Source organism: Aquila chrysaetos, chromosome 24 (genome assembly GCF_900496995.4).
Source record: "Aquila chrysaetos chrysaetos chromosome 24, bAquChr1.4, whole genome shotgun sequence".
Lineage (NCBI taxonomy): Eukaryota > Metazoa > Chordata > Aves > Accipitriformes > Accipitridae > Aquila > Aquila chrysaetos.
The window spans coordinates 4,912,963-4,928,655 of NC_044027.1; the positions used below are offsets into that span (position 1 = coordinate 4,912,963).

General features: G+C 44.1%; 1 protein-coding gene across 9 annotated transcripts in view; it reads left to right on the plus strand.

Annotated features, from left to right (window-relative positions):
* The window catches only part of ANKS1A (ankyrin repeat and sterile alpha motif domain containing 1A), a 111,476-nt gene that overhangs the window by 59,814 nt on the left and 35,969 nt on the right, over window positions 1-15,693 (plus strand). For 4 of the 9 annotated variants that reach the window (XM_029999474.2, XM_041119664.1, XM_029999475.2 and 1 more), the window contains 2 exons: window positions 9,038-9,088; window positions 12,811-12,877. In XM_029999474.2, coding sequence (XP_029855334.1) covers window positions 9,038-9,088; window positions 12,811-12,877 — 118 coding nt within the window. Of the gene's footprint in view, window positions 1-9,037; window positions 9,089-12,810; window positions 12,878-15,693 lie in introns of those variants that run through there. The other 5 variants (XM_029999479.2, XM_029999476.2, XM_029999480.2 and 2 more) reach the window with 2 other exon arrangements.

Genomic DNA, 15,693 nt, shown 5'->3' on the forward strand with positions numbered 1-15,693 from the left:
TTGTTCTGACAAGCTGATGCAGCTTACCTGCTGGGTAACGGCTCCTGTATGGCCCAAGCTGTAGATCAAAATACTGGTGTTTCGAGTGAGAAACACAGTTGAGAAAACAGTACGTTCAGCCTCTCCATATTCATACCAGCTGCAGCATCCAGGCTGGCCATCACATCTCTGGCTCGCATGGTCCAAGGACAACCCTGCTGTGTGGGTCACAAGGCTCCTTCCTTGCTTGCCAGCAGCCTATGCCTCCTAAAATGTTTAATTTATTCTCTTGGTTCAGGTATTTAGATCTTAGCACTTCACTTGCCCTGGGTTTGGCTTGTGGGACCAGGCAGAGCCTGTTTTCAAAGCGAGGTGTGCTTGGCATGCTTTTCGGCCGATGTCCCTTGGCTAGAGCTGGTCCTCATTTCTAAGCTCTCATTCCAGTTTTCCCTTTGCCTGTTTGAAATGTTTTATAACTTGTTTTTTGTTTAGAGGAAAAGCAGTAATGTCAGTATTTTTGTTCTGATTCCTGCTATTCTCAACAAGCATGTCCATCAGGATCTTAATCAACTTAATTATTGGGCTGATTATTCTATTATCTCCAGATCCCAATGTTTCCTCTTGTTTTTCCTGTGCTAAGGTCAGGAATTCTTACATCATCCCTCATGTCAAATCTCGTTTCCCTTTGCCCCCAATGGCGAGATTTCCTCCCTCCTGATTAACTTTTTGAAGTGAAAGCTTTTGTGTTTCCACGGTACAGGTTTGCTTTGTATCTATTGCAAATGGCCAGCCTGTTAAAATTATAAGCTGGTACTGAACTAAGCCAATCCAAGCCAAATGAAGACAATTTACCAGTTTTATAGGTAAAATTGGTTGGTGTTCTGGTCTGAAAGGAAAACGTAAAGACCAAGCATACTTTATTCCTATATTTAGCAGCAAGGTTTAGACATAACAAGAATTATATTTGCCAGCTCTTTGAATTGTATCAATTCATCTGGAAATAGATAGGTATCCAGGGTGGCTCACCCTAAGGCAGGTTTGCAAAATACTGTGAGACATTCAGCTACCCTGTGCATGGAAGAAGCCTTCCATCCACACATTCAAAAGGATTTGTGAAAATGCCCTCAACACAGATCTAAATGCACAATGACTTCTTTCTCCTCTTATTTATAGGTCACCAGTTACAGGCTGAACATGGATCTAAATTAGCCTGTGTGTATTCAGTGCACTAGAATAATATAACAATTTCAGTCCACTGCTGCTATGTGTTTCTGCTAACTTTTCAAGTGTATTAACTCAGTATTTCTGAATCAGAAGCTTTTGATTCTTCTATGTAAATCATTCGTGCTCTGACGGATATTTTGGTTATGTAACTATCTTGTGATCATTAGCATTTTCAGGACTCTTTTTCAGGAACAGAAATGTCCGGCCTCAGTGTCCTTGCTAAATTCAGTGTTTCATTATGTTCGCTTCCACTTTGTTGCATCTTCCAGCACTTCAGAAGCTTTTATTTTGAAAAAAGTGTTTCTGTAGCTCTATCTCAAGTCTCCATGTGGGCTTTACCATGCTGTATTGCATCCTGCAAGCTGGAGACAACCTTTGCACCAAGAGCTTAACATCATTTTCGGCTTTGAGCGTTAGGATGCGAGAGTATGAAAACGTAGCTCAAGACAGTGAGTTGATTGGATATTCTTAAGGGGCTTTTGCCTTTTTTTATTGTGAGTTCAAAATAACTAGCGTCCAGCTATTTCACTGTTATGAGCAGACGCATTGTCGCATTTTGGCCATCTTTCTTGTCATGTTAACATTGAATTTTACTGGGTGTTTGTCAAAAAACATTGGTATTTGGAGGGCTCTGAAACTGCAGATCCACCACACACTGGTTGTGAAATACAAATTTATACCGTAAGGTCCTTCCTTTTGTTGGTATGTGTTCAGATTTGTAATTTGGGGATTTGTACAAAAACACAGACTGGAGAGTGGTATGAAGCAACAGTCCCTGATCCCGATCCAAATGAGTTTCTCAGAGACCATATTAAGATAGAAAATATGTGTGCCTTTATCACTAATGGACAGTTGCAGAATAACTTGAAATAAATAACAAATTTAGTGAGTCCTCTCATTGTGTGTGGAAAGCACATGCTGCTGGAGGAGGATATAGCATGGGAACTCTGAAGTTCAAGTGTTGAAATGTGCCTCAAACAAGTGGCTTTTGTAGTTTAGGTTTAAATTAATAAATTGAGCATTATATTTTCCAGGCCTTTGGTATTTGTTATGCTGAGTTCATAACACAAGCTGGTATCTTTTGTATACACAGAATATATTGAGCGATGACATATGAGGCTTCTGCTCTATGGGATGGTGATGTTGAGAACTGTCGTGGTTTAACCCCAGCCAGCAGCTAAGCACCACGCAGCCGCTCACTCACTCCCCCCCCACCCAGTGGGATGGGGGAGAAAATCGGGAAAAGAAGCAAATCCATGGGTTGAGATAAGAACAGTTTAATAGAACAGAAAAGAAGAAACGAATAATGATAATGATAACACTAATAAAATGACAACAGCAATAATGAAAGGATTGGAATGTACAAATGATGCGCAGTGCAATTGCTCACCACCCGCCAACCGGCACCCAGCTAGTCCCTGAGTGGCGATCCCCCGCCCCCACTTCCCAGTTCCTATACTGGATGGGACGTCCCATGGTATGGAATACCCTGTTGGCCAGTTTGGGTCAGGTGCCCTGGCTGTGTCCTGTGCCAACTTCTTGTGCCCCTCCAGCTTTCTCGCTGGCTGGGCATGGGAAGCTGAAAAATCCTTGACATTAGTCTAAACACTACTAGCAGCAACTGAAAACATCGGTGTTATCAACATTCTTCACATACTGAACTCAAAACATAGCACCGTACCAGCTACTAGGAAGACAGTTAACTCTATTCCAGCTGAAACTAGGACAAGAACATAAGCTGAAGCATCATAAACTAAACCAGAAGTGGTTTATGTGTCACCAATCTAGAAATGAGATTCATGGCCCAGACCCATATTTCCCAGGACTACACTTGCACTCAGGAGCCAGCAGGTATTTTCCCGGATCCTTCTGCTCTTAATATTTACAACTCCATCCCTTTCAGAGATCCTGGTGGGTGCTGCAATCCAGCCATCCCTCTCCTCTGAGGATGTATGCCAGCTGGGTCTGAGCAGCCTTGCTTCCACCTTCAGGGATGCAATATCAGTTAGTAATATCAGGTATCCATTAACCAAAGACTTTTCTGGGGAAAATGCCTTAGATGACTTGTGTCTTGCATCAGCAGGACAAACAGGGGAGCAGGCAGGACCTAACTGCTTGTTAAAGCAGCACCTGCTATATTGTTTCCCATATGAATGTCTGCACGCAGCATCTTCTTGGCTTGCCCGCTGCCTGTGAGCACCCTAATCACAGTGGTATTTTGAGCCTGTGTCGTGTTGGCTTTTAGAAAAGATGCCTGCCTTTCTGTTGGCTTTGGCCCCTCTATTGTTATCTGTGCTATTGTCACATCAAACCTCAATTATTGTGAATCTGCAAACTGCTTGGAAGCTGCAGCGAGTTCGGTGTGCGACCCTGGGCACTTGCTGTGCTTCGCTTTACTGGGCTGCGGGCTGGAAGAGCAGCAAGTGCTTAGAGGTGCAGCTAATAGATGTGAAGCAGCGTGTCAAATGTAGTGGACTTCATTTCGGTGTGGCTGCTGGAGAAAGCTGTCTGAGGTGTCTTTTCATCATGTGTTTTCTAAACTTGAAATGAGAAGCAGAAGCAGGAGTTGGGCCAGTGCGATTACCACGGCACCGAGAAGCCTGGAAAATGTAGAAGTATCAGCTAAGTGCATTATTGCCATTTACAGGACTCATGGCGTAAATTGGGTATTAATTTTGAGGTGCTCAAAAAGGCTAGCTAAAGTTGTTTTTTTATTCAGTCTGTCACTTTTGTGCAGGGTGTTGGTATTCGGCACCATTGGGCAACTGTCACTTGAGTCACTTGGTTGTGCTGACCTCTTCCATCCCCTCCGGACCATATACCACATCTCTTGAGAGATGATTTCATAACTTAGCAATTAAAAAACAAAAGTCCTAAATCTTGATTAAATAGCTCTGCTTTCTTTTTCCTCCCAGCAACCCTGAAATAACTTGCTCTTGTTTACTAGAAAATCTATAAACCAGCTGGAAACAGCTAGCAGCATCTCATGTTCAGCTAGAGTCACCTCGTAATTGTCCGACACAAGCTTTCAACCATGATATTGAAGCTTGGGCATCAGGCTTTGTGTGCAGGAGGGATCATCTTTTTCAGGCAACTGTACAGCTCGTGGGTGATCTTACCATTGCTGTATTTGGGGTTTGTTGCTGTGGTATTGGTACGAAATGGAAGCATCAGATGAGGGTGTTCTGTGCTTCCCCAGCATCGTCCATTGACCTAAGGCACCCTTATTTTTCTCGCCTGTTTTTTAGAGCTAACCCATTAGGCTGTAATGAGGCTGGTCACTTTGTCATTGGGGGTGTTTGTTGTACTCAAAGGGGTTTTTAAACTGTAGAAGCAGCTTGTCTGGGTTTTTTTTTATAATTTTTAAACCAGATCTGCCCCATCCCTCAGTTGTAGAAGCTTAGAAATAATGAAGTCTTAACCCTTGACACTTACTTGGAATTGCAGAAATTTAAAATACTGATAACCTTTAAAGCCAACTTTGTAAGTAGCTTTCAAGAATAAAATATGCTGCTGGAACTGCTATCTTGTCTGCCGAGCTCTAGCCCCAGGCGAGTTTGTACAATAGGTTATGAACCCCTTAATAATAAGGATTTATAATGGGAATCCTGATATATTCTTAATTATGCTTATGCTGCAGGGTGTCATTATAATGTGCTAATACCATACATATGGTAGATAGTGTGCCATTTGTTTCTCTGTGTTTTTATTTAATTATAGACTTTCATCTGAATAACTTTATAGCTCAGTGTTTCTGTTTCTTTGATGCATGTGCAGGCATGCCATAGCTTATCTTCCTTGTGACCAGGCTTCTGGACTGGTGATTTTTAAGCTGCCAATTTGGAAGGGGCCACAGAGGAAGCAGAAGGCATTGACCCCACACAGATTTTTCCTTGCGATGTGCAGAGCTCAGAAAGAGCTGAGCAGTGGTGCGTGGTACCAGAAATTGTATCGTAAGGGAAGGTAAGCCCAGGAAGCACCAGGCAGGAGAGGTTTTGAGGAGAAGCCCTGTTACACTGTCCCCTAACGCTCTTGGTGATGGCACAAGCTGACAGTCCCCCTGTTGCAGAGGTGGGGATGCTGCTGTCACCTTTGGGTGAACTGCCGAACCACAGAAAGCAGCTCAAGGAAGAAAAAAGTAATTTTCTGCTAGTTTGGTCCCAGAGGCAACATGCTGTAGTTACATGTGTGTGCATATATGTACGTGCACATGCACAGACACATTTTCAACTCTAAATCATCTCTAGATGATAACATGTAGTTCCCCATTCAAGCTGCCCAGATATCAGGGGCTGATGCACCAGTGAGGAGCCTGTGAAGAGCAGTAGAATAAAGCGACCTGTTATGTCTCGTTCTGTTCATACCTGATTTAACAAGTCTGAAGTTGTTATAGTGATTTAAGGGGAAAACGCTTCATTGGAGTTTTTCTTCAGTGCTCCTGAGTTAACTCCAAAAGCTGTTTTCCCAGGATAAAAGCATCAAAGGGGCTCTCCTTTGTATATCAAGGCATATCTGGATTTTAATGGTAACATTTGGCTTCTCAGAAATAAGCTCCCTGCAAAGGAGCGTGTGTTTGTGTGTGCACGAGGGAGGTGTTGGAAAGAGAGCGTGCTGCGTGGAAAGGTTGGACGACATAGCCTGGTGTCTTGGGCACACTCCCAACCTCCCAGTTAACATACACAAATCAACCCTCCTGGTCAGCTGCCTTAATTTCGCAGCAAGGAAGGATGCCTTTACTCTAAACAGAGTTGTTTTGTGGGGCTCAGAGCCTTGGTTGGGGATGTGGGGTGTTACACCTGCGGAGCTGCAGAACAGCAATGCAGATCATTGTCCGAAGCAGCTGGATCCTCTGACCACCTATTGTTCTCGGAGGGGATGGAGAGAGGGGTAAACCCTGCTTATAAACTGTCTGGGGTAGGATAGCTGTAGCTCTTGGCAATATCTGGCTATCCAAATGCTGGCACGCACGTGTGTATATATTATTTTTTTTTTCTTCTCCCTGGACAACCTTCCTGCGTCCTTGGGAATCACTGATGCTGCATGCAGAGACTGAGAACAACAAAAGTTCTGCATTTATATTGATGGCAAATGTAAGGGCTTTTCAGCTGTAGGTGAGGTTTTAGTAAGCCTCTTCCAGAAAGCTCGAATAGCATAAAGATGCCCCCGAACCTGGGTGAGTGTCACACTAATGGAGTGCTGCTCAATTTTGTGCTTTCTGAATGAAGCTTCCTTTCCCTGCATGCAAATGAGTTGCTGCAGACAGCTCGTATTCTGTGAAGCTGTCTTTTATTTTGGTGATAAAAGACCCCGGGACTTGTTTAATCGTCCTCTGTCTCTCTCAATGGACTTGTTGGCTCCAAACTTCAGTGTTGGCTCTGGGGAGGGAAAAACTGGAGAGATTAATATGGACACCGTGGCTTCATGTCCATCAGGGCAGGGGAGTGGAAACGAAGCGTGTCAGCGCTGGCTGCGGAGCGGTGCCTCTGCGGGGCCGTGCGTGCCCTCCGGAGAGAAGGCTCCTTGCTGGCTTCGGTGCCCTGTACCTGGCACCACTGTCTTCACAGAAGATACGGGACCTGTCCATCTCTGGGTCTCGGGCTGGTCACGCAGGGTGGTATCAGAGGAAAGGAGATATTTTGCGTCCTGCTCCTGTAGAAAGCCATTAGATGCTTCTGCCACGAACGCTGTGAGGTGGGGAGTTACTTTGCAGGACTCTGGTGTTGAAATGTTCTCTGTCTTGCCAGCAGAACAAGCCTCAGCATCCAGTGTGTCCTCCAAGCTGGCTTGGCTTTTATGGGCCTTTTACAAACAAATACCTTTTTCTCCACTAATCAGAACTCAGTCGCTCGGGGTAGTTTGTTTTAAGATAAAGTTCTGTTTTGGAGTAAATTGCCAGTTGCTATGTTTTCGTGGCTGCCTGCCTGCCTGCGTGGAAGAGCTTGCCACTTCCCCAGTCCTGGGATGACTCTCAGCCGCACCCAGCTCCTTTTTTCAGGGTATTTTTATTTTTCGGCAAAACATAGGCAAATGTGAAAATAAATTAGTGTGCTTCAATCCTGGTAACTGCTCTGCAACTCCTTCCTATTGCATCCCTTGTTTGGGGGTTTAATGAAGGACACTATCCCATCCTTGCAGCCTTCCCTTGTCCCAAAGTATTTCAGCTCTGCAGTAGTTTGTCGCTTTTCCTGGTAGGGTTTCAGGGCTTATTGGCCAAAATACCTTTATAGCATGGAGCCAGCTACCCTTCTAGATTAGGAATAGATATGATTGTATTAATTTAGGAGGCAAAAGCATTTTGCAGGTTTATTTCGGTGGGTGTAAAAAAAAAAAAACCCCAAAAAAACAAAACAAAACAAAAAAACCAAAACCAAAAAACCACCCCACCCTAAACCCACCCCACAACCTGTTCAGAGGCGGATGCTTGGTGCTTCAGTGGAAAAAAACAGGTTAAGCCAAAACAAATCGGAACTGAGTGTTCAGGCTACAACTAAGTCTGAACTGCAGCGCTATATTTAAACATGGTATTTTTGTATTTTAATAATTAACTACTGGGAAAGAACAGCCTAAAAAACTGTAGTGTAGGCTATTTTCAAGGTATCTTCTCTTCCAGCCCCATCTTGGTGCTGTAGAGTGCAGCTGAGGACTGGTTGTGGAGGACAGGGATGCTTTAAAGCATTCATTCCCTCTTTAGGTTTGTGTCCTTCCCCTGTATTCTTATCTTTGCAACCTCTTAACAGTTAAATCAAGATGATCAGCAATAAACCGGTGTTTGAGTTGGTGTGTGGCTTGGGAGAGTGTTTTCTTTTCATGGAGAGCTGAGGGCATGAAGCAGGATTTCTCTTTGCATTAATTGTAATACAGTTTTGACTGTGCATAACAGTGACCACCTCCAGATCAAACCGATGTTTAGCAAAGGATGGGTTGTGAAAGGTAATCCTTTGCCATGTGATTATTTCATTACCATTCAGTTTTATATAGCACAAGGCAATTCCCTGTTTTTGAGGAAAAGTTTGTGGGTGTTTTAGTGCTGAAGAAGCACCTGCAAGTCCTCACTGCTGCGTTTTGAGTGCAGAGTTGTCAGTGCTGGGGTCTGAACCTGAAAAGCATCATGTCCCTCTTGTATTAGGGGAGGGCAGCACAATGGAAACAAGTGAACTTGGTCTGGCATTCAGAGTTAATTTGCAATTTGAATCTAGCTATGGAAAAGGGGTGCAGGGAAGGAAGCAAATTTTTCACGGTGTCAGACCATGGCGACCTGCCCTGGGCAGGGGAACTCATCCAGGCTGTTGACAGCAGAGTGCATTGTGATCTGGATTCACGTTGTCCTCTTGTCTGCAGCCTTTGAGACCTGTTACCTCCATTCGTAGGGCAGAAGTTGTTTTCTGAAAACTCTTTATCTACATTTAGAGGAAGTGGAAACATGGGGAGAGTCCTTTTATCCTGCACCATCCTCTCCAGGGCTATAGTACTGCAGTAGGCATTGCTTCTTCCCAGTGAGAAATGCAGCAGAGGACCTGACCTTTCTTAAAATCAAGTTAAAACTTTCTCTTGTCCTTCATCCTGCATTGTGAAAGAGGAAAACTGCAAGTGGGTAAGGGTGGAAGAGGGCATCCATGCATGGAGTGCAGTGGGGGAGGGCAAAACACTGGCTCTACCGCTGCAAAAGTGCTGGGAAATAAATGGGATTTTTTTGTAATGAGCATCTGATGGGAGGGAGCTTACCTGGCTCTGGCCAAATAGCGTTCAGAGTCATAGCTCTGACCAAAGAGGGGCTACAAATGTGGGGTTTGAATCGGTCACGGAAACATGCTCTTGTGCTCTTTGCCTTTCCCAGCAGCGCCGGCAGCAGTCCCCACACGTCTTCAGAGCTGGGTCCCGGCACAGCGTAAGAGATCCGCAAAGCGCTTTGCCTCTGTTGCTGGGAGACAGTCGGAGGGAGCTGGGGCTGCTTGAACAAACATGCTTTTCTCCTCGCCTCCTCTCTTCCCTCCCTCCCCACCTTTTTTTTTTATTTTTATTTTTTCTTCCTGTTGGTGACTGGTTATAGGAAGAGCTTGGCTGGAACCAAGTGATTCTTGCTCCAAATGATCCCATGAGACTAAAGAACTTCACGGGCTTCCAGATCCGCTGCAGTAAACATCTTTCAGATAAAGATCCCAGACAGTAGGTACAAGAGCAGCTCCAGCTTAGAAATATACCTTGTAATGAAGCTAATTGACATAAATCTTCAAAGCTTAATGCCCTTAAACTTCTGGAGCTTGAACTGAATTGACCTCAAGACCCAAATTCTGCAGCGAGCCCTCAGGGTTGTGGCAGCGTCCCAGAAATCCTGCCACAGCTCGGGTTCTGTGCCTGCCTATGGAAGTGAATGAAACAGTCAGTACCAAAGCCGTTGGTCTTATTTGGAAATGAGGCTTGTTTTGCACCATCCCTGTACTTCCCTCCAGTCTTGCATGGCCTTTATGTACTGATGATACATAAGGGCACCATGAAATTTCAAGGCTTTGCTGGGGAGCATTTGCTGCTTCAGAGGAGCAAAAGCAGATAAAGCAGGTGGTTCTTGCGGAAATGGTGACTGGAAAAATGTGCATTGAGAGACCTATGTTACCTCTAGGTTCCAGTCAGTAACTTCTGCTGAGAAATATGAGGCGATTTAATGACTTTTCAGTAATTTCACATTGTCTACAGGCTTGAGCAGAAGCTGCTGCATTGCTCACGTGTCCCTCACGCTCCATCACAACTAATGAGAAATGGAAAAGTTCTTTAAAACAGCCCATGGAGAGGAGCAGGGCTGATGGACTGAAGGTGACTGCCACAAACACCTCTGACAGAGGGAAACAGTGCCTTTTAAAAGTCATAACTGGGGTAGAAGAAAAACTCAGCATCACAAGGCAGAGTTTAAATTCAGTTTTTTCCTTTCAACTGGTTCCAGTTTAGCTGATCCCACACTTCTGGTACTGCAGAGTTGCTGATTTACACAAGAGCTTTAGGTTAGCTGACAAAAAACCCCAACTTTTTCTTGCATTTCTCAAAGCTATATTTCTGGGGCTTCCTTATTCAGCCACAGTGAGTCTAAATAGTAAGATCAGATGACACGATGACTAGCCGTGTAATTTTTATCTGAAGCAACAGCTAGTGATGCGAGCAGTTGCAAAATGAACCACCCTGTCTCTGTTTGATTTTTGTCATTTAAGGGCTGCCTCTGTCCATTTGAAATCAGGATATTTTTGCCTTTTACATGGCCTCATCCTTTTTCAGTGCATCCTTTTAAACTTGAGTTAAAACACAAAATCCCATTTCTTGTACAGCTAGCTTGCAGTTTTTGATTAAGGTTCTGAATGACTTGTCTTCTGTAAGTAAAACCTTTCATGTTCCAGGCTATCATATCAATTCTCCTTTGTCATTTTTACCCTCCTATGAAACCAAGGGATCTGATCGCTCATTCTGTCACCTTGTTAGCGACTGTTAACCCTTGTGTCAGCGTTTGATGGCATCTGGCCTTTGTCCGAGACCCGCATGGCTCCAGCAGCCCGATGGAGAGCCTGGTGTTGGGGTCGGGTATCTCCCAGCTGTTTTAGCAAAGGTCACATTTGAGTTCTGGTTGTGTCCTGGGGCAGAAGAGCGATGAACGTTTTTGCCACATGTACGGCAGGGCAGCGTGCTGATGGTAGGACCTGTGCATCCAGCGACTTCAAAACCGTTCTTTTAACCGAAATCTCTTTTTGAACATACTTTATTCAGAATTCAACCATGTATGGAAGAAGAGAATTTATTTTTTTTTTTCCAGGCTGGTCTTCAAAGCTCCCAGTAAGCTCACATTAACGATATTTCAAGCCCTGTAGAAGTGGTTGTCTTCATGGTTTTCTAGGGGCAGAGGATCCACATCCTTTAATGACTTCTCTATAGATCGCATGAATGCCTTCTCCCTGGTGAGATTTAATGCTACAAGTGCACTGCCTGTCTCCTCCCCAAAAACAGGAAGGACTTTATTGGAGATCTGACTTGGCAGGAGCCTTTTAAGACTTTTTTTTTGTTGTTTCACCAAAAAAAAGTCCTCGATAGTGGAGCTCGGCTTCAAGCTGCCATCAATTTTGAATGGAGTCAAACTCCCAGCCCCTCGCAGTGTTTCCAGGAGCCCCGATCGCTGGCCGGGCAGTTTTGGGAACTCATGCAGCTGCACCAAGCAAAGCATCATGCTGGCAGCTGGGGGATGAGGTCCAGGAAAACTTGGACTCCTTCCCCAAATCTATCCTTAAAAGACCAGGAAAAAAAAGAAGTTGTGTAAGAGTTGAAGTTTATTCCCCCCCTCCCTGTTGCCAGTAGATATATCGGCTTTGCATTCAGTAGCAACCACTCTGAAGTGCCTCGCAGGAATATTTTCTTGGGATATTTCTGTTCAGGAATCAATCACTGGGGGCTCTTTTTTGGTTTTTTTGTTTTGTTTTTTTTTTTTTTAATAATTTTCTGCTTGGTTATAGATTGAAGACTGGGGTAAGCAACCAGACCTGAGCCTCTTAAGTGTCTCATTGCTCTTCGGAAAATAGTGGGCTTTACTGCTTTAGATTATGGAAAATTCTGAACTGACTAACTGAGGTGTAGTTTGTTAGGTCTTTCATCTTAACAGAATTAACCTATTAGTTGTCACTGTCGGTTTTCCCTCTGCAGCATTGCATTAGAAAGCCTTGATTTACAAATTCTGCTCAAGAATTGTTTTTGAAAAGTTTCTGTTCTCATTTAAGAAAGTATCCTGTAGGTTGTATGAAAATTGCAACTTGCATTAATTTATTTTTTTTTGTGGCAAATGCAGTCATTTAAATGCAACTCTTAAGCGGACTTGAAGACACCATCTTGGGCAGTAGTTTTTACCTTTTTTTCTTAATTGCATGAAGTTTGCCTTGAGCTATTGACTGTGAAGCGCTTAAGTCAGGGGATGGAATTGTCTTTAGCTCCCTCTCCTGGGTAGTTAAGGCATTTGCCCCATGATGTTGCTGCTTTTGCAAACTTGATCTATTTTCAAACTCTTTCTAAGCATCTCTGCTCTCAGTGGCAGTGGTGAGGAGCACAGCATACATGCAGAGGATTGGGAAATGTGATGGTTTAAAAAAACCAAACCAAATCAAAAATACCCAACCAAACCGAGACTGAGGTGAAGCCAAGTTTACTTGCTGCGTGCTGTGAAAGAGTTAGTGAACTGCATTTCTCAGGCTTTGCTGCTGGTGAAGGTGGGGCTGCATGTTTATACAGGGTGAGCTGAGGAGTTTGGGGTTCCTTTCCTTCTCCCTGATTTTGTGCTCCAGAGGGATGGTTTTGGTGGAGCTGTTTATTTTCAGGCACTGACAAGTTGTGGAAGGGAAGGCTCTGTGGAGTCCCAACCTCTCTGCATCCCTTCTGAGTCATCCATCCTTACGAAGACTTTTCCAGGCAAGGTGTTAAGGGTACCTTTTCTGGGTCAAGAGGTATCTTAACATCCTTTCCTGGATTTCTTCAGCAGTCACGTGGCAGGTGAAATCCCAGGGCTGCCTTTAACTTTTCCTAAGGCTTTATGAATAATGTACCATGTGCTTTTTTTTTTTTTTTTTTTTTTTTTTTTTTTTTTTTTTTTTTCAGATTGAGAAAATCATGAGTTCCATCGGTGAAGGCATTGACTTTTCTCAGGAGCAGCAGAGGATCTCAGGTAGCGTACCCAGCTCATGTGTGTCTGTCTCGGTTGTGCTCTGTACAAAAAGAAGGTGCTGGCTCCTGCGTGCAGCTCTTTTTAACCTGCTTTGGCTCCCAGAAGGGAGAGGAAGGCTCTGGCACAGAAGGAGCAGACCTCAGCTTCCCAGTATAATGCTCAATACTGCTACCAGCAGTCTTAATTCAATACTCCCCTAGGTAGATGTATTTAATTTTATATAATGCAGCTGTCCTTGTCTCCCAGCAGGCTTTTGGGGGAAATGGGCTGGGTGAAGGGCATTGCAGCTGGTACCCCCAGCCTGTTGGACAGGGGAGGGACCCTGATTAATACTCACCCAGTGACAGCAGTGTGTGTGTAGGGGGTTTTGTTTCTTGTTGAAACTGCCTGTTTATAAATTTTGGGGGCTTAGTATTACTGCTTAGGATGTGGTAAATTTTGAGGTGATATTTTGCATCTTTGAATAGCTTTAAACAAAGGCTTATTGCTGAGAATTGTGAAGTTTTTATTAGTGGTTTCTGATAAGTGAAGTGACTCCTTATAGTCCTTCCCTTTAGGTGGACATGAGAGTTGCTGGCTTGCGTGAGTGGTCTGGGATGCTTCTTGTGCTCTTCTGCAAGCTCGCGGCAGTAAAATCAGCTCCAGAGTGGCTGGCTCATTGTCCCTGCTCACACAGCCTAATAACCACTGTGTTCTGATACTTAAAACTTCACAACTAGTTTTTGCTCAATGTGTAGGAGGAAGATCAGGTTTTCTGCACGTACAAAAAAAAAAAAAAAAATCTAATTTGCAGCTGAAAGATGGTGTAAGGACTCTAGCTGGTGTCCTAGGGATAGAAAGTTCTACTGATCCTGGCTCCTACAATTACTGTTGTTCTTGACATAGCCTCTAAGAAAGTCGAACTGATTGCTTACAGTTCTCTCCTGCCTTTCAGAATATGTTTGTCTCAAGTTTCTGTTCTTCTCTGGTGGATAGCAACAAAATTTTCTTTAAGCAGTCAGTCTGAAACAGAGCTGCTGCATATTTGTCTTCTGGCTGGTCTCACAACCCCCACAACAATCTTGCTTTTGTTTTAAATACATAATGCAGTAGCAAGATGCTCTTTTTCTGGCTTTTTTCATTATGTAAGTGTGGGTCTGTCCCTTTGGAAATGAGCAGAACCTCTCTATAGCTCTCCACATTCTAGTATTTTGTTCTTTAAGGCTCACAAAATCCTTTCAACCCTGGGAGGATAGGATAGGAATTTTGTATTTAGAGTTGTACATCAGAGTGACTATAGCCAAGACACCAAATATCCGTGTTATGTCCACGGGAATTCACTCATCCCAGCTGCATGTTCACTGCTGAGCATGTTTGGAAATAAAGCCACTCTGCGGGCATGCTTGGGACGGTTTTCCTCTGGGTAAGACGGCAGCTGATGGGGAAGAGCGGGCTCGGAGCAGGCTGCCACTGAGGCACGAGGAGGTTCAGTGTACGTTGGGTTGTGTCAGAAGGTGTCCCTTGGAGGCTGTTGGTATTTCACAGATTAAGGAACATTTGCTGGGGACCAGGAATGCTCAAGCAAAGACTGTGGAGTCCTTGCTCAGATAGTTTGTCTTAGCTGGAGTTTACCAAGGGACAGGTTTAGTCTGGTTGCAATAGAATAAGATGTAAAGAGCAGCTTTTGCCACCCAGCCTCTAAAACAAACCGTCAGGAGTAGCTGGAGTGTTGTGGTGATTTTCCAGGAAAGCTACCGTTTTCGCCAGAATATTTTAACATTTCTTCTCCAACTTTCTGCCTGTAAAACCCTAAATGCCCTATTGTTGCTCCAAATCAGATAAAACTAATCACAGGGGTTTTTTCTATATATTTCACCTACATACTTCTGTGACCTTGAAGTATGTAGTTTTATTAATTTTTATTATAAAACTTTATAAATAGTGTGTGAGATGATTTAGTTGTGCATTTTGTCTTTGCTTTTTCTAATTTCCATAAAACAAGGTGAAGAAGGAATCGTAGTGTCATTTAGTACATTGATTTTCCTCAAACAGAGCAACGTCCTCCTCCAGCCATGTTTGCAACTATTATAACTCTTATCTCCGCAATGCAGCATCAGAGCGATGGGAGACGATCCTAGGTTAAAACACTCATTTCCATAAATGTTATAAGTGGAGGCGGCTGGGCTGTGGGGAATAGCGAACCCTGTGCCGAGTTTGTGTTTGGGATCCAGACTGGAGCAGCAGGGAGAACTAAGTCTCAGTTGAAAAATCTTCCTCCACTGGTCCTGCAGTGACCTCATTGCATGCCTTGGCACTGCACATCAAACAGGATCGTTTTGCCATTTTACCAGCTTTTTTCCCCATACTTTTTGTGCCTTCTTTTGATGAAAGTAGATGTGAAGGGGAGGTGGAACTAACAGAGGAAGGATGCTTTGATATCAGTGCAAATGTCCCTAGACCTGTCTCCCTACTGTTCGCAGAGCGGGGAAATATCCTACCCCTTTCCCCTTTCTTAGCTGACTATCTCAATGCTTCTACATTTCCAAGCTGCTCAGGAGGCTTATTTTAATTCTTCTCTTCCCGGGATGCAGCTTCACTCTGGAAACCAGCAGTTTAAGGAACCTGTCCTCTCCGCTGCTGCCCGCAGAGCCATAGGTCCTCGGGAGCGTCGTCTCCCATATGGAGCCGAGTCTGTGGCCTTCAAAGGAGGAGATAATTGTTTGGCTTTAATGGCGCCTTTTGAAACGGAGCTGTTTGTAGTGAGACACAGCGTACAGAGCTTGATTAAATGGATGCCGATGAACTCTGCTGTCTGGGGACTGAAGGTGCCTAAAAGT